The sequence below is a fragment of the Helicoverpa armigera genome, chromosome 22 (genome assembly GCF_030705265.1).
Source record: "Helicoverpa armigera isolate CAAS_96S chromosome 22, ASM3070526v1, whole genome shotgun sequence".
In the NCBI taxonomy this organism is placed as follows: domain Eukaryota; kingdom Metazoa; phylum Arthropoda; class Insecta; order Lepidoptera; family Noctuidae; genus Helicoverpa; species Helicoverpa armigera.
In genome coordinates this window covers 5,939,589-5,959,419 of record NC_087141.1, presented here as the reverse complement: position 1 = coordinate 5,959,419, position 19,831 = coordinate 5,939,589, and the positions used below count along the sequence as shown (strand labels likewise).

Sequence of the window (19,831 nt, the reverse complement as noted above, 5' to 3'; positions counted from 1 at the left end):
CTAGTCTCAACAAACTTAATTTTTAAGCTTTGTACGGCGGCCAGCACATCAACCTATCTCAAAAATCTGACAAATTTTCAAAATTGAACGTAATCCATAACATATAAGCACCTTATTATATTATGAATGTTTTATGTGTAATAAAGTTGAAAGTCATTTAAAGAAATTTGTCAGATTTTTTGGGGTTGCTTAATGTGCTGGCAACAATTTTAAATTTATCTTAGCTTCCTTGTACTAATAAATCTTATAACTAATAAAACTTTACGAGTTAAACAAAATATATCAATTTAACTTCGCCATTAAGATCATGTAATCATCTTTATGGCAAATTTAAATTGAAATATTTTTTATAATATAATATAAGATTATATTCTTTAATTCAGGTCAAATATATAACCCTAATTTTGAGCATCGTCGCAGTCTGGTAAAATTTACTAAAACTACACAACTTAGAAGATAATTTCAGCAAATCAGATCAGACTAAATTTTTGTCTGAAATGATTTGATTTAGTTACTAGGGATATTGATCTATTTGTATTTGAGTGACGACAGCACGTCAGACTATCCCAAACTGTCAAAGACAGATTGGGGTAGTCTAATGTCTCTCGTGTTATAATTAATATTGATGCAAAAGTCACTTAGTCAAATAAAAATTAGATCAAATAGTTTCAGACAAAAATTTCCTCTGTAACATCTTCAACTTCTAATTGGTTACCAGTGGTTTGTGGTGTAGATGTAGGATTTTCAGAAGAAGTCCTTTTGGCGCTATTTTTTCCTCTGCATTTACTTGCGGAAGTTCGTAATTGCTTCGATTTGGCCCGCTGATCGGCATTTCGCAAAATTGTTTTAAAAAAATTATGACAGTCAGTTAAATGGAACGACGAGTCTTGTTTATAAATAACTTCAAAAAAGAAACCAATCATCTTAGAGAAACCTTTTAAGCAGATTTTTTCTGTTGTTTCATTTTGGGAACGTGAAGCTCCAGTCCACGAACACGATTTGAAAAACTTTCTTTCAAACAAAATATCAATAATTGTATATGCTCTTGTGATTCCCTTCCCTGTCCCTTTAGTGCCAAACACACTAAACTTTCTTAGTAAATCTTCTCTATAATCAGAATCCATCAATTTATTTTCAAACTCTTCTAAATCTTTTAAATCTTGTATTGGTTTTAACATCAACGAATGGTTTTGTTTTTCTGTAATAGATTTTTTAATGAATTCTTCGTTCGTAACTTGTATTTCAGTCACTTGTAATAAAATCGATTTCAGTGTTTCGTGTAATACGGCTTGATTATTTAGTGTTGTGTTTAGGGTCCCCATTATAGTCTTCATATCGTCATTTATGGATTTTAGGTCACTTTTAATAGTGGTGATATCTATTTTCATGGATTTTAATTCGCATTGTTCTTCTGATAAACTTGTTTCTTTATTAATGTACGAGTATATTATAGGTGTGTCCGACTGATTACTTTCAGGAATAACAATGTATTTTTCAATATTTTCTTGCGGCGCGCTCAACGGTGTTTCAGATGGAGTTGACTCTTTCGGTGTCGTGATTTCGTAATTAGTCTAAACAATAACAATCATGAGTTAGCTAAATATGACGGCAATACTATTTTTTATGTAAGTAAATATTAAGTTAGTACAATACAGTGAGCTTATATGTTTGGAACGGTGATATACTTATAGTAACGGCACATTTTACTATGTTGCTGTCTAATATTCTCTGCGTAATATAACATCAATATATTTGTATGTTACGTATTTATAACTTACCACCATTATTTGTTCTCCATCTTCAGGTATTATTGCTGAAGAAGCATTATGCTCATTATTCTGAAAATATAATTTATTGAAATCATTTAAAAAATAACGGACAACAATTTTGAAAGCAACGGTTTCGTTCGTGTGGTACAGACGGCGCGGCGAGCGTCACGATAATGCTAGCCCTTTCCACATAGTGACGCTAATACACGAGAGACTAGCACAGCGTGACGCTGTTTGTACCAGTCTAAGTTCATATAATCTCTCAGACAAAAAGGAAATACCTACTTAATGTAAAATCGATCCACGATCTGTGAAAATATCACGTCAGCTACATGCACTATAAACAGGTATTTCAGAAGCGACTTTGAAATCAATTAACTTTAATTCAAAAGCACATAAGTATACTTAAATTCATCTTGGCGCGCGGCTCTAGAGTGCGTGTGCACATATATATAAATATGCAGCTTTGATTTGTGTGACAGTGAAGCGGGTGACGCTCAGTCGTCGTCCGAGCAACACGTGTGCAGGTTCAGTAATTGAAAATACCTATAATGTCACATACAGTTGTTAAATATATCATAATAAATATATATATACCTTACTAACAAAAATATTTACATAGTGTATACATACGCTACACAGTGTTTTGTCTTTTTCGCTCTTTTTCCAAAATAAGAGAGTTCGTGACAAAACACTGTATAGATTAAACACTGTAAATATATTTATCTATACTAATATTATAAAGAGGAAAACTTTGTTAAAAAACTACTGGACCGATTTTAAAAATTCTTTCACCATTCGAAAGCTACATTATCCACGAGTGACATAGGCTATATTTTATCCGGGTACGGGCAGTAATACCCACGGGATGCGAGTGAAACCGCGGGAAAACGGCTAGTTAGTAATAAGGATAATGTTAACGTCACGTAAATCTTTATTGTTACATTTCTATATATTTAATCAGTTTAATAGTCTGATCAACAATCAAATCACAATCAGCCGCCCGCGGTTGTTAGTAGTTAGTCACCCGCAGTCATGGTATCTATGCCTACAAGCTTTACGCACACATAGAGCCGCGCGCCAAGATGAGTTGAAGTTTCTGTACAAACCTTTAAAATTTCTTCTGCCATATTATCATATGACAGCTGTGGAAGATCAGAGCAATTGCGCTGTTTTTTTGATGAGACGTATTCTATGTCAGGTTCTGTGTCTGAATTATTGCTCATTATATCAATTTCATGTATTGCATTTTGATACGTTTTTATGCTCCGCCTTTTTACCGCACAGTTTATTTTTTCCCAAGATTCATCGGGCCAACTACCTTCATCCTTTGTAACTTACTCGTCTGTGACTGGGTTTGTTTTCTGGGCCAATACAAAACTCCATCGCTCTCCCATTGATGTGGTACACATGTCAATACAATGTTACCCTTTTCAATGGTCTGAACAATTTTAAATGGCATTTTGAACCTGTAAACAAAATAATGTTTGACTAGAAAAAAGAATAATATAATCACCCACAAGTTTGTGGAAACACGTTGACCTTGCCTCGTAGAGAGTTTCAACACAACGCGTGATCAGGTCCGTCTCTAGGAAATACTAGTAGCTACTATACTCTAGGAAAGTTACTTCAAATATAGTAAAAATACGTAAATCTCTGGCGATACACCTTACTCACATTAAGCACACGCGCTCTTCCTGACAACTCAGGTGCTACTACTGCTAGACAGCTACTGGTTCGACATGCAACCGCCCCCCGCACCTCTGGCGCCCGTACTGCAGCTGTGTAGGTACTACCGCTATAATACGGCCGCTGAGTTATTACTGATTTGACAGATTCTTAATATTTATTATTCCCTTTATTCAATTAATTAAATTAAAGCAAATGAAGTGACTCCAAAAGTAGCAAATTGTATTTAATAAACAAAACTGCGCAGCTTTATCTCTGTCTCCAATTTATTTCTCAACGGATCATAGATTAGACCAGAACCACTAAAAAGTTGCTCGCTTGCTACTGAGCCTGCTGGACGCGATAAATATTCAATCACGAAACAAATGACACGATCTCATTACATGCAAAACAAGAAGTGATAGAGTAATCGACAGAAAGCACGCGGAGAGAGGGGATTCCCGTGCGGCAAGTTTAATTTCGTTCGTACATGCTTAGGTACTGCTGTTCCTGTGGCGCTGCCTCCGATCGACTTCCGATTTAATAGTGTCGAAGCCGAAACCAGAGTCGGAGGTGTATCAATCGGAACTTCCGACTTTTCGGAATCGGAAAAAAACTTCGTAACATCCTTATACTGTAGATACATTACATATTTTTACATATAAGTGTATACTCGATGTAAATAAAGTAATTAAATTAATCCTTACTTCACTAAGGGCTGATTTTTCAATCATCAGTTAAGTTCTATCTGAGGAATAAATATGGCGGTTTGACATATTTTCCATACAAAAGCTGTCAAAACGTTAAAAATATTCCTCAGATAGGAGTTATCTGGCGATTGAAAAATCAGCCCTAAAATTGACAATTCGTCATGTGTCAAATCGGTTATAACTCCGCGGCCGTACTATAAACCACTGATACAGATAGTAATTCGATAGATAGCAGTTGTATAATCGTACCTTCAAAATATTTGTCAAACAGGGTGGCGCGGGAAGGAATTTCTTGTTATTTCGGTTGCCCAGCCGTATAATGTTTTTTTTATTATTATTTTATTGGATAGCACTATTCTAAAATTAGTTAAGTACTTTTGCGTGTGTAAAAAGTTATGTGGATACAAAATCAGTAGCAATTTGTGCATTCATCTTCTATGTAATGGTCATATATGCTGTACTGGGAGCAATTCGGGCACCAAAAAAAGCTTTGATGCATGAAAAGTTTTAGATTTTCTTGATTAGAAATGAAGTGAGTAGGTCTATCCATATTGTTTAAATAAACTGGAAATCCACACCCATTGCAGCTTTCGGATAACACAAAATGTGTGTTTGTCCAAGGCCATCTCACATGATTTAGTAAAATCAATGACGATTTGGTCAAAAAACAGTCAACATCAAAAATGACCACCATCTTGTTGATTAAATCCTAAAAAGGAAAATCAATCATTAGCTAGCTGACTTTAATTTACTTCAAGGGAACCCTAATTTGTTTTAAAATGGAGGCGAGTAGTCTGGACAGAAACTGCTACAAGTACTAGTTTACCTATAATGGTTCCATAAAGGACTTAATCAAGAGCAATTTTAAAACATGGCCGATATGCATAAGAATTTATGAAATAATTTATTCGCAACATTATACTAATGTGGAATTTTCGAAGGGCCCCGTGAAATTAACTAAATTTCGATACATATTTACAGTAAATATTACTTCCCCACGAGTTCACACACTATATTTACAATATATTACCGATGTTTTAAAGTACTACAAGTAATAATAGTAATAGTAAGTTTACTTACGTTTTTACGTGCGTGGTAACACAAAAAATCCGGCACGACCAGTCAAAGCAACAACGAAAATAACTTGTATTAAAATATACTTAAAACTATTTTCTAAGACCATTACAAGTGCTTTATAAACAAGATTGCTCTAATAAAATACTTACGTCAGATACTAACAAGAGTGTTTGCACTTGTAATTGTTTAGTCTCATATCATTAAAGGCGCTATTGAGCTTCGTCAAGTATATTATAAGGCTTAATAACATTGTATAAGATGATTATAAGATAGTTATAGAACTAAATGCTCGTATAACTGCGCCCAAATTCAACTTTGTAGCATGCTACAAGATTCTTATAAGTGAAAATAAAATGCTCTTAAAGAACGTTTAAAGTACTGATTTTGCTTGTTGGGCCATTAAATTCAATTGCGCTCATTACATTTGACCAATTGACTAACACAACATCCGTTGTACTCAGATTTCTGTTGGCTGTCACTTTAATAAAACCACTTCCTACTCTGATTAATGTTAATCAACTATATTTTATTAATACTAATTTGTTTTCTCTTTTTTTTTGGGTACTTTTTTGACAGATCATGTCTTAATACGGTGGGACGTAAGCTTATCGATGTTTTGTAATAGTCTATGACATCCGGTCTTATTTGCTACTGGTATTAATAAAGATAGCGGTTTAAATGACAGCTAAAGTTAAAAACTTTATAATAATTAAGAATTGCTTACTGACTATAAAGCTACTTTTAATTTATGACACGTTTCAAAACAGTGACCATAATAAAATAGTTACAACATAAATTGTTTCACATGACCAAATGCATAAAGAAACCTTTTTTGTCTTAAAAAAAATATTCCATCATTTACAGTACAATAACAATAACAGTTAAGAATATCTATTTTGACGCGACGATCATCTCATCAGCACCCAACGACATAATAAAGGCAATCATATCTTTTTTCCTTTACCTTTTAAGCTAACGAACGGCCGAAAACGATAACATTAAAATAAAATTATAGTTGTTCCGTACGTCGGCTTTAATTACCACCATCTTATTGGTCCGTCCAATTTCTTTATTTTACGGTTGGACAACAAATTTATATGTAAATCGGTGGCGCGGTGGTCTGGCGCCGTGATGCATCGATATCGATTATAAAGTAATTGCCCCCTCTCTAGGATGTGATGACAACTGGTAGTTAGTTTGTCAGTTTTTTTAGATCGGATCATTTGCTCGGTATTATTTGTTTGTGTGTTAAGTAGATACCTAACTTAAGTGTGTTTTTTTTATAAGAAAATGACTAAACAACGCTTTTCTTTATTGATAAAATTAAAAAAAGACTTAGAAAAGCTAGTATTGAAGTCAGATTTTTTAAACAAAGTTAAAGGTTCATCTAACAACGTTTGTTCCTAAAACTATCTTGACCTAAAAATCGATTTCTCTATTACCACACAATTTTTAATCAATTTAATTACAACGTATCGACATAAAAATAAAACCAGAATCCCTAACTAATAGTTCGTAATAAGAAGCGGGGTGGCGCCACTAGTCAGGCCGTTACAATCCATTCGATACGCTCATAGATCTAAAGCAATTTACTTGATCGCTCTGTGATGAACTGTCTATGCCATGACGCAACGCAAGAGGTAATTTTATTAAAAACCGAAACACTAAACGGGTTTTACGGTTTTTTTTGAACCATAAATTGGGTTGTGAGCAGAGGTGAGTAATTTTACGACTGAAAGAATACCTAATCCTTTCTGCTTGCCTAGACGATACTTAGCAGAATTGATTAATTTTCTTGTTTTAAAGAGAATTAATTTCAGTCTTTTTAGCGAAATGCGATTACAAATACTTGAACTCTTGAACTATAAATCAAAATAAAAAGAAAATTTGTCTTTTGAAAATGTTCTTAGTTACGCTATCCGACACGAGATGGCGCTACATGTGTGAAACATCTTTTGAGTTTATAAACTCTCATTTACGCGTCTTGAAACTGAAGTTTATTTGAATTGTTTATTTCAGAAGTGGATTATAATTTCAATTATTATATTTTAAGTTTAAAATATACTAAAGCTTAATTTACGGACGAAATTTTAAGATGAACTTCATTTAACATAAACAGGTGTAGGTATATTGAGAAAAATATTGCAATATCTTCAGCAAAAAAATAGTACAATATTATCCAGAAACATCGCATCCAGACTAAATAGAATGAAATATAGAAATAGAAGGCATATCGCATTCTAGGCGACGCAATGCCGCCCGTCGCCCCACACATTCGCGCCAAATGGCTAATTCGCGCGGCAAGCATACGCGCCATAACTCATATCAACTAACCAATCGCCGGGGGAGCTCGCAAACAAGCCGCCGTCTCTTTCTAACCTACTAGAAACCCGAGCCTTGTTTGTTTTTCCTTTTACTTCCTTTGAAATCTTATTTTGAATTTTATTCCTGCAGGGGCGTGGATGCGACGATGCATTCACTCTCTCCCACGTACGGGACGCCACTACCGTCTCGGTCTCGCTTTTTGTAATTTTAATTCGCAGAACGCTATCGAAACGTGATTCGAGTCTATAGAAACTTTTTTATTGCAAATGTTCGGAATTCGATGAGGCAAAGACGGGATTTCGGCAAAGCTTATGCACTATCGATTGAATTCGAATGATGCATCTTCAAGTTGAGGTTGGCAACTTGTACCTTTGTATGATTCGGCGACGCCATTTTTGAGGCTGGCTGTTTAAAAAAGTATTGTCGTCTTGGTATGGTTCAGGAATACGATGACGATATTCTTTTAGGGTTTTAGTTACTAATCATAAATTACCCAAATAAAACCTCTTCAAAATGTTCATTTTAAAAAGGATCCTAATGTGTTCCTATTATGACCAGTTATCTGAAGCCAACACCATGACCATTCGTCAAATTAAAATACCTGTTCGTTAAAAAACTTCGGTGATTAGGTACATAATACTACTTATTCGCCTATATTTATGAACTTCCTCTATATTGTTTCTTAATTTTGCTAATCCATATCGGAAGAAAAAAACAAAATTCACAAAATAGATCAAACTAACAATGGTCAAGCTACTGTTCAAAGCTTCAAAGGATAGAGAATCTCCTCACGAAAATACATGCAGATTTTAAAAATACATAAAAGTCCTGCACGAAGCCCTTAAAACAGCTCTTTAGAGGCACTACAAAGGTGATCCATTTATTATTCAAAGATTAATAATATTGCACCATTGAAAATCAAGCAGAAGACACCGAACGCATTAAAAAAGGTCTTAACAAACTCCCAAAATCAATTAAACCAAATATCTCACTTAACGCGTCAAAGTAGCCACAGAGCCACACATAACTTAAAGCTTAAGTTAAGTCAACGTCAGGTTAAAGAGAAGCCGACGTCCAATATTTGTGACCCACTGTTGACAAGCAAACCACCTTAGTTGGTTCAACAGGAGGGCTCACTAATGCCCTTTTACCACAAAAAGCATGGACAAATATTGGAACAAACGGATGTCTTTGGATTGTTTGTCGTTTTAGAGTTTTGGTCTTCGATTTAGATATCGATTTTAAGTAGAGTATGACGGGGAGATGGTGTATCTTCGTTCCTGGTAGCTCTTTTCCCCTTTTCGGTATCTAGAAGACGGGTATGTACTGGGAATTCTTTCGTTGCTAGGTTCCACGTTCTTAACATTCTAAGTATTTTAGCTGTGGCTCACTTCCTACACATTTCTAAGCTTCGTAGGTCCTTATATTATAAGAAGAAAATCTACATCTTAGGTTCTTATAAGTATCTGTTACTAGCAACACTGTACTGCTAAAATTATTTCAGTGACTATAACTGATTACAATTTATCTATCTCTCTCCCATTGAACTGATCCATTAACGATATCTTAAGTTGCGCGGTTAAGATTTACTTTTAATCGATGGTATTTTTAAAGAGCCTATTCTGTTACAAATTGTTCTTAATCTAAAACGATCTTTTAATAATTGCGGGTTATTCATTAAATCATCTACATAGTACATGATCTCTTTCTATAAGATCGTTGCTTCGAATGACTTGCTTTTCGGCTTACCAATGACATCTTTAGAAACCACACCTCAAACCAAACCAACTGAGAAAACTACCACCCATAAACTTAACCCCTTCAAAAGTCCGCCATTTTCCGTTCAAAATCTCCCACCGTACGTTAAGGCCGCACCGAGAAACAATCGCACATGCGCGGGGGCTTCCATTAACGATTAACGAGCTATCGGCGGGCGGCCACTAAATTAAAATAAATATTTGCCGGCTCCGCACAAAGAGACGCCGCTTTTATCCGCGCCGACACAGGTGCCGCCTCAGACGTACAGTCAACCTGTAACCGTACTAGCTATTTAGTTGTTGATTAAGTTGGAGCTTAACTAAAATATGGGAAACTAATTTACTAATTATTCTGGGGCTGTAAACATCGTGTGCGCAATTTTGTGCTGGGTTTATGGTTTGTGATACTGTAGACTGTGGACGGTGGATGGTTTTCATCTTTGCAAAATTAAGAGCGTGGATTTACATCATTCATTTAGGACTTTACATTTGAACCTGGCTGAATTGGTAAAACATAGTAGCTTGTGGAATAATATTGCTCTTATTTAGAAACATACATTGCAGATTTTTTCTTAACATTTATTAGACAACTGCAGAAACATGCATTACTTCTATTTCTTTACCATCTTCGCTATTGACAGAGTATTACTCAATGACTCCTAATTTTAAATCTATATCAATCCTTGGCCAGTTCTCAAAAAACAAAACAGTCACTCATCGGAAACTCAAAGCGAACTTAACTTGCGCACTGTACCAATAAGTGCAGGTCCGATGCATATCATTAAGTATCCACTAGGTTACGACGTATCAACTCTTACATATGTACTCGATACATATACGATTGTGCATATCACTTGTAACTTGTATATGGCAGATGGTTTAATGGTGATCATTCGCTAATTCATTTATTTGCAGCTCCGCCTGTGCGATATAGAAATGGATATTGGTTTGCTTGTCTGTGTTTTGTTGCATCGGAATGGATATATAATAAACTGAAATAAGTTTGTATTATAATGGCATTAAGATTTTGATGATGCGACTGAGACGCGTCGATGCCAATGGACCAACGTCCTTTGCAAAATAACAACAGTAATTGACGCACCAACTTAAGATTTTCTAAGTTATTTTTTGAACGAAGATGCACATCTTAAGTGCAACCTTAAGTTAGTAAGACACGCTTATTACCTCCAACAATGAGGTTCAATCACAACAGGAAGCCACAAGTAGTCTACGAGCTAAAACCTCCATGCTCATATACAAACATTTGATCCATAGACGGTCCCATTAAATACATAGAGTTCTTTGTTTTTAAAGACACCCGATAGGCTCAAGTTCGTAGGATTGATAACATGAAGTTTAGACAGGTGTCCAGTGACTGTCGGATGTTGACAGCCCGCTGTTGTTTTTAAAACTACTAGTTTCACCTCTTTAGTGGTAGTGGTAACTGGTCTTATTGTACGCAAGAGGATTGAGAAACTTCAAGTGATTGAAATCGTGTATCGAGAGAGAAGAATGATTTATGAATATTTCTCGGATTAATTAGAGTGTGGAATGCTGGGGACTAGATTTTGAAACACATTTTAGTAGAGGTCTTAAAGTATGAAATAATACGTTGATATAATAGCGAGAGAAATGATACTTAAGCAAGATTGGTAGCCAATCGCAAAAACCAAAGAACTAACGACAATTCAATAATTTAATGTCGCAAACATCTTAATACAATAGAAATCAATTGAAACAATACTAGATGGCAACCTAATAAAACAGAAGTGTTTTAAGAGCTCAATAAAATAAACTGCCCTTCAATTTTTTTTTCTCAGAATCAAATCGAACTAGTACAACAGAAATACCACAGCACTTTGAAAATATAAACTATGAAAACTACTGGAAATTTAAAGGTAGGTGCAGAAGTGTTAACGTTTGACCAAGCCGGCGCGCAAACATCGGTGTGTACAGACCCTTTAACGGCGAATGTAATCTCTATTTGTGTATACACGGGTTAAATGGTACTGTGGTATGTTCACTGGGAATAAAGCTAAAGGCATGAATAGACGATGTATGAATGCAAGGTTTAGAGACAGACGCTGTATTTAAAGTTAAACTTGATCTAGTTACGTGTGTTGTTAGGTTGTAGGGTATTTAGATAAGACTAAAATTGCAAGCAAAATTTTTACTGTGCGAAAACGAAGAACTGACAACGTTCATCCTCTGACCATAGATGACTTACACTGTAAAAGATTCACAGATTTTATGTTTAAACGAACTATGCTGGTAAAGAAATAACGAAACTGCAATTATCGAAATAACGACTTAAGAAACAATTTATCAATCCAGCAGATTAGCAGCAGTAATAAGGAACACAGAAGCCTACTTAAGAAAACATGTTAAACCTTAACAGACATCAAAACACAAACCCAGCATAATCTAGACACAAACAACGACAAACCTAGCAATGATAATAAAAACAACCATACAGGAAAACCGACATATAAAGCCATTTTCATATGCATTACACCGAAGATTGTTACACTAAGAGCTAAAGTTACTACCACGCTGTTCATTAAACATACCTACAAACACATAACACTAGATATTAAAACTATTAAAGCTTCTATCGTCAAGTATAAAATCACTACGAACGACCATTTTGACAAGACCCGTCATTTTAAAGATGGAGTAAGAGAACAGAGGTCTATGTAACTTAGGGATGGTTTGAACGACAATTTTGGTGAGAGCTCTGGTTTTCAAGATGTTGGATCAAATTAAGGGTCTAGATAAAATGGTGGCGGTTCAGTTTGATGTGTAGGATAATGACAGGCGCCATGCGTGTGCTCCACATTTTAATGTGGATCTGAAAAGGCGTTAATGGAACGTTTAGACGGAAATGGATGGTAAATATTATCTTTCTTTTATGGGGTTTGTGAGAGCAGATTTTCTAACGAGTTTATGGCAGGTTGGTGGACGCGAGAATTGGCGTTAAAGAAAGATTGGAGAAGATCGTAAATACAAGAATAAGGTTTGATTAAGAACAGTTATCATGTTTCAGTTAATACAGTTAATTTTAACCAAAATCTGCATTTTCAGCTTGAATCGTCCTGATAAGAGTTAGTTTGGCAGTAAGAATAACTTAGTTATTTAAAAAGGAAGAGGCGAAATGTATTACATCATATAATGAAGGTACTGACTTGAATTATAAGTAGGTACTTTACCAAACATTACAGTCTAAATAAAATACTACCACACAAAGGAACATTAAAAACAAATTGATACCTTCCATTCGGAATACAAAAGCCTAACTCAAACAAACGAACCTTTATATTTATAACTATAATAAATGAGTTGGGGGCTCATAAAATTATATGATCAATGTATGAGCGCCACCTGCCGGCCAAACTACGCAACTATGTCGACCGAAGCGTCCGCGCACTCGTTACGAAACCACCAATTTATACAAGAATAAGCCCTATTTTTTTACAACTAAGATTGAAAATTGATTGTCAATAATTCGCTATTTGTACCAAAATTAATAATTATGAAAATTCGAGCGGTAATCGCACTTCCTGATCTTTAGTTTATCAGTAGTGGTTAATCAATTAATTAGTACCGTATAAATCAATTGAGACGTTATTTTTTATAATTGATGACATTACTACTTTATGTCTTAGAATAATTTACAGATACTTGAAAATAAAACAGTGGTATTAAATAGGTTTGAGGTTAGTTATTCGAGTTATTAATTATCAATGATTATCTTGAAAAAATCTAGGTATAATTTTTGAAACATAATTATAACAGTTTCACACCATAGCATGTCACGAGATGATTGTATGATTCTTTTAACTATTGATATTAATTAAATATTAACAATACATTATTAAGACAAGTGATTGAAATAAACTCTTACTGAACATTCCAATTACCGACAAAACTAAGTAGGTACATAGTTAATGAAAAAACTTGTGTATAATTTACACACAGATTTAAAGTCCACGTTTAAAAATTCTATTTCTTCGTTCACCATATAAAATTGCCTATATCCTACATAACTAAGCATGGGCAAAGTTTATGGGAGCTGACACGCTTACCATGGCATCCATAACGAATCCCATGGGTTAGTACAGCGATATAGCCGCTTAGGGTTGCTAGAGAAAAAATAATAATGAGCCGAATACTTGAAAATATGTTGAAATCTGAAGAAAGAGCTAATTCATAAGTAATTTGTATGCATTTGCAGCCATTTTATAAGTGAAAAGTAATTTTAATTTAGCAAAAAATAAAATTGTTTTGGAGTAAGCAATACGGTACATTGGGAATATTGGGATGCAAGAACTAAAATCCATGTTTACTAGTAATTTTTTCTTTGATCTTTAAGCTATATGTTTTAAAAGTAATGAAAACTCAGGAAGATAAATATTTTCTTTATGATCTATAAAATAATGACATCATATTTTTCTAGCTTATCAAGAAAATAAAACAGCAAAATTAGAACCACAATCTATGATTACTTCACTTTGCAAAATACCAACTGATTCCTAACCTACAATTTGCTAACCCTAGCCGAGGGGTGGAACGCACCCTTAATTGATTGCTCCGTGATTGATCGACGTCTTTAACCGATACGATATTTTACGGAAAACAAACCCTATTGATTGCTTATACACCTTATTTTTACAAGAAGAGTAAGGAATAGGAAAAATATAGATTATGTAAGTACCTAATCTTTATATCTTCTTAAAAGTGAAGCTATTTAGATAATTGTAACACGTATGATCCAAGAAAAAATTGCTGAAGCACTTCGGAAAAGTACCTAATTAAACATTGTCTTATATTGAATAATGTACCTTTTTTCATGCCTCAATACTTTACGGTAATTCCCTAAGAATGACTCCCATCAATATTTTAATTTAGCATGAGTCCCATATTTCATTAATACAGTAACTTCTAATGACATAACCCACTTTATGACTTATCGACATAAAATTTGGATGAAAACGCCAAATTACACAGCCTATTTTTTATAAACGGGTGCATTCCTAAATATTATTTCTCTACAGGTCAACCAGCTGACACAATACTCCATGCTTAATCACCTTTATTTTAAACAGACACCATTATACACCCAATTACGAAAACAACACATGTCATTCACAAAAACAAACAACTAACGACAATATAACTATTTATTACCTAATCTAAAACAAACGCCTGTTAGTTTTAGAAAGAAACCCCTAATCATTTCATAATTAACTAATTTTTTACGCCAATTTTGGGGCCAACCTTTTTTTTTTGGCCATATCTTTAACGAGCTGGTATTTTGTCATGGGATAATGAGCTTTATGCGTGCGAACTTAGAGTTGTGTTTCGTGTGATGGTGTTTTGTTTAACAAATATTTGTGTTGGATGAAAAGTGCGCGTCTATATAATTAGGCCGTAGACACCTTGGTGATGATTGTTGGCGCCTCCGGCTTGTGGAGTGTCCATGATGAGTTATTGGTCAGAGACTACGTGATTTATATTGTTTAGAACCTTTTTTTTGTCAGTAGGCTGGACTGATAAGGTAGGATGCTAATTACTAGAGTTTTATTCGAAATTAGAATATAAAAAAATAAATAACTTGCCTACTGATCTTAGTTGGATAACATTATTATAAACATAATAATTCATACAATATGGCATCATACATTGCAAAGCCAAATAGCAACCAAAACATATAGAAACGAAAACTATGTATACCTTTTTTTTAAATTAAGATATACCTACCACATTTTATTCAGTAACAAAGTTGAATATTATAATAGGTAATATAACGCATCAAATATGTAAATTGATTTCTCACAAAACGTGTGAAATACAGCCAGGTTAATTTTATTTAAAAATTAAAAGGTGTCATTGTTTCACACAATTATATAAGACTTCTCAGGTAATCATTTACCTTATCACATGTTTAAATATAAATTAAATTTTAATGTTTAAACACGTGTAAGTTTTTGCAGTAAAATCATGACCGTGACAGTCTGATAAAATAGTAGTGATGCACATTCATCATCATCATCTCCCGAGCCTTTTCCCAACTATGTTGGAGTCGGCTTCCAGTCTAACCGGATGGAGCTGAGTACCAGTGCTTTGCAAGGAGCGACTGCCTATCTGAACACCTCAACCCAGTTACTCGGGCAACCCGATACCCCTTCTAAATAAATGGAGAATGTGAGATCATAAAAATTCTATTTGCAAAGAATGTCTGGTATCTCACAGTATCATTGCTTGTTTTCCTAATTAATATCTGTTGTATTAATTAAAAATCGTAAGAATGTGTGAACGGTCAAGTAATGGATATTCCATCGTAAATGGTTGACTACAAAATAATAAAGAGTTGTATATAAAGCCAAAGTTTCGAATTAAATTACGATTAGACCAATGAAAATATTACATAACAAATGCTCTTGTACTGACATAATATGTCAAGAAATTGTTGTAACAAGTACAGCCACGCGAATAAACTAGTCCATATAAAGACCTCACAAGCCGTTTGTATGTAAGAAAAATCCATAATTGACAAGTTGTATGGTCACCCTACTAACACGGTTAAGGTATGCGATTACTGACTTTAATAACAATTTCTGTAGCGAAAATTACCCTTAAATGTTCATAGCCGTAGGTGTATGATATATGGATGATTTTGTTTGAGTCATGATTGAATTATCTTTGCGTTTATTATTTTTGTTTCACTTTTTTTCGTAACGGTACCTAGGGGTCAATGTTTTATTGAAGAACGTTTGTTCGATAGCAATGACGAATTAAATAGATTTTAAATTGTAATATTGTTTTTAATTGTCATAGAGAGGAGCTTTAAGTCCAGTAAGTCTGACACCAGTCTAACCAAGGGGCATTGGGTTGCCCGGGTAACTGGGTTGGGGAGGTCAAATAGGGCAGTAGCTCCTTGTAAAGCGCTGGTACTCAGCTACATCCGAATAGACTGGAAGCCGACCCCAACATAGTTGGGAAAAAGGCTCGGAAGATGGGATGGAGAGGAGCTTTAAAAAGCAGACATAGTCAATAAAATTGATGGCATAACTCTAACAATATTTAATGAGAAAAACAATATACATCGCAGATCCTTGATGACTATTTGAAAATAAAAAAAAGCAACCGTTAAAATATGTAGGAACGCCCATTTGGGCAACGGTTAAATAACTATCTATTCCGGAGGCAAAAAAACTATAATTCCGTCATAGCAGATGTTAATGATTCTATTATTTATGAAGGCCATTTTAGACCCTTTTCTTTCCTACACGGTTACCGTAAAATGTTGGCTGTGGGAAATCATTTAGCGTCACGGACTTAAAATATTTAGAAGAATTCATCATCAATGGTGGAATTTCAGGTTTTAGGATCCATTTTGATGGAAGTTTATATTCAGGGAGTTTTACTCTATTATAATTCATTATTTTTACTGCACTTTATACCAATTTAATCAATATTCAATATATCAATTTATACAAGTAAAGGAGGAGAATGGACTCTGAAGTTGGCTGATAGTGACTTCTTACACGATAGTGAAAATGTCAAACAAGACATGACTGTACAAATGGCTAACTTCAGAGGGGAAAAGTTATTTGAAGTTCGTAAAAAATACATTTTGTCGAAATAAAGCTCATTATAAAAAAGGGGGAACCTCCTCCTTTTTGGGAACTCGGTTAAAAAGTATTTAAAGTAAGTATAGAAGTGGCCATTTAAGTACTGTATATAGAAAAAACAACAAATAGAATGACATTTCAAACGTGTTATGGTAACTGAAACCTTTTTCAAGAAAGCCAGATATATATTATTCATCGGTCTAGTCTTTTATCGTCAATACATCGAGTTATTTTATTTATTTATTGTTCACTAAGTTAATATTATAACTTAAATGATGTCGGCAGGTGCTTATTATTATGTAGGTACTGAAGGTTTTTATTTTTTCAAAAATAACTTATAGGAACATATTTTATTTTAAATAGGAACGATGTATTTAAATGTCTTTGGTATACAAAATATAGAAGATAGGATAGTAAACGGAATTTACCGATATCATAAAAAATCTAACAAAAGCAAGGAAAAGTCATTTTATTTTGACGACGTAAATAAATAAAATTGTTGGTCCTATTTAACGTTAAAGTGATTAATGTCAGAGATGATCAACACTTTTTTTAATTGTTTTTTTTTTCTTTTTGATTTTTTTAATTTTGATAGTATTTTCTTAATAAAACAAAAGGTCTACTAACCAAATGGTCTGAGTGGGGTTCTCTGGGCGCACTAGGCCCTGCGTTGGGCCACAGCAACTTTGACAACATCCGTTGACTTTGGCAATAGATGAGCTCCTACGAAGGAGAAAAAATGTACTTTAGTACGTTTAGAATAAAGGCTATTATCGCCTGACGGGGACGCTCCTTTCTAAGGTAAGCAGATGTGGGTGATAGTTATATCACATTAATTTGCCCATCGATACTTGCGAGGTAAGATAATCTGAAAATTACACATTTGCCAAAGAACAAAGTATTTCAAATAGCAAGACTACAGTTGACTATATTCATATAAGACGTAAAATTAATTCCCAACACCAATTCAAAGAAGTTATCGACTTCTGTCCCGGAAGACACAGCCATAAAGGTCTAGTTAATCAGAGTCAAAAATTGGCCTCAACCCAATCAAGTTTAGACCCAAAATACAGGAACAAGTGAACCATCGTGGAGGGTCTTATAGACACATTTCTAAGAAGAGCCATAGCTTAAGCACGCTCGAGTGTTCTCAATGAACGAGATTATTAATAATAACAACACGTTTTTACTGGCTGCGCCCGCGCCGCCGGCGATCTGACTTAATGTTGGCGGCTGAGGTTGGCAACATTAGGTTGTGGGTAACTTTGACTTTGGTTTATGAAGTTTTTAGGTTACTGTTATTGGTGACAAGGTAGGTAATTTGTGTATGTACTGTGATGCCAGACAAAAAACTTAAAAAAAAAATACTTGTGGTCAGAATAGAGTGTGAAGATTTTGTCTGTCCCAAGACTGCATTACCTATGCAGTAATCACAAAAATCACGAAACTACTAAGTAAGTCTAACTGTAACACATGAAACTTTTAAAACTTAGTTTTAAAATCAACAGTAAGTAGCGTGCACAAAATTACACTCAACTTAAACGTCAAAGTCAAAAATTCTTCGAAGACCGAAAAATGTTGACGACCGCTGCACGTTAAAAAGTATAACGAGATGGTAATAATAGGTTATGGTCAGTTCTCGCCCGCAAAACAAACATTGAACAGAGCAGGCTAAGACAGAGAGTGCTAAATTACTTTAATTACGGGGAAACGACTTGGCCGTCATTTTCTGATTTACGTTTCACAATTTTTGTGAACTGTTCTTTTTTGTTCTTTTTTTTCGTTTTTTTAATTTTTGTTGATCGGTTTCGACGGATATGGGTGTAGGTCTTTTTTTAAGTTATGTCATCCAGAGAAAAAAATTGTGTATTTTTATTTGTACTGGATTAACTTAAAAAGTACTAGATCAATTTGAAAAATTATTTCGCTGTTGGAAAGCTACACCTCACCGAGTAACATAGGCTATGTTTTATCCCGGTACGGGCAGTAGTTCCCACGGGACGCGGGTGAAATCGCGGGAAAACGTCTAGTATTGTTTACTTATACTTTTATGAGTAAATTGAAGAGCGATTTGTGGTTATGCAATACCAAAATTAACAGCCGTAATTCGAATGAATGATTTCAATGAAATATTTAATCGTCCGTCATAAAAGAGCATTTTAGTATGTTAGCCAAATAATTATTATGTTGCAAATAATTATTGCGAAATATCTGCAATTAGGTATATTGCAAAAAAAATGTTGCATCTTTATACAGTGTGTGTCAAAAATGACAGTTGTTTTTTCATGATTTTTTTGCGAAATAATATGAAAAATATTCTGTATTTTTTTCTTTAAGTGTTTTATCTAAATCTTTTTAACTAGTCTGTGTATTGGGCGGTGTTTATGCGAAGTAACTTACAACAGTTAAACCGCATTTATAAGCGTATTTATAGATATCTATCTTGTTCTTGATAAGTACAGCTGTCATTATTGTGTTTTTTGTTTTAACTTGTAACTTTTATAATAAGGTGTTGTGTTTCATGTTGTGTGAGTGTAATTTAATTTCCTTATTTGTTATGTCTGGTTATTAGCTTTAAGAAACTGTCGATAAATGTTGCATGTTAGCGCATTGGTGTAATAAAGTTAAAGTTGCCGTTCTGCATACAATTAGGAACTACTACTATATCTTGTAATTATTATCATAAACTTTTTAGTCCTATATACCAGATATTACTATTCAAGATACAAGGCCTCCAAAAATATTAAAAAACTGATGCGACGACCTATTCAAAATTTTGTTTTATGTCATATTTTTTAACTCACTTTGTGAATACGGTAGCCAAGTCAGCCATTTTGAAATATTTCCCTCCAAAAAAAAAAAAAACAATCAAGTCAGCCAACTATTTACTG

The 19,831-nt window shown here is 34.2% G+C and overlaps 2 protein-coding genes across 14 annotated transcripts in view; both read right to left on the bottom strand.

Annotated features, from left to right (window-relative positions):
* Window positions 1-19,831, bottom strand: part of LOC110375620 (T-box transcription factor TBX3) — a 98,015-nt gene that overhangs the window by 15,468 nt on the left and 62,716 nt on the right. For 4 of the 8 annotated variants that reach the window (XM_049843078.2, XM_049843076.2, XM_049843077.2 and 1 more), the window contains exon 4: window positions 17,568-17,663. The exons of the other annotated variants lie outside the window; for them this stretch is intronic. In XM_049843078.2, the coding sequence (XP_049699035.1) occupies window positions 17,568-17,663 (96 nt within the window). The remainder of the gene's footprint in view (window positions 1-17,567; window positions 17,664-19,831) is intronic. 8 annotated transcript variants of the gene reach the window in all.
* Window positions 34-5,617, bottom strand: LOC126054041 (uncharacterized). Of its 6 annotated transcripts, none has more exons than XM_064040399.1 (5): window positions 4,397-5,617; window positions 3,447-3,550; window positions 2,879-3,238; window positions 1,779-1,838; window positions 34-1,571 (listed from the first exon to the last, which is right to left on the bottom strand). In XM_064040399.1, the coding sequence occupies exons 3-5, from the start codon at window positions 2,993-2,995 to the stop codon at window positions 669-671; spliced, it is 1,080 nt and encodes a 359-aa protein (XP_063896469.1). In that variant the 5' UTR covers window positions 2,996-3,238; window positions 3,447-3,550; window positions 4,397-5,617; the 3' UTR covers window positions 34-668. The 6 variants fall into 6 exon arrangements, with proteins under 6 accessions (XP_063896469.1, XP_063896467.1, XP_063896471.1 ...); XM_064040397.1 differs by having other exon boundaries at window positions 3,447-4,856; window positions 5,228-5,617; XM_064040401.1 differs by having other exon boundaries at window positions 5,228-5,617.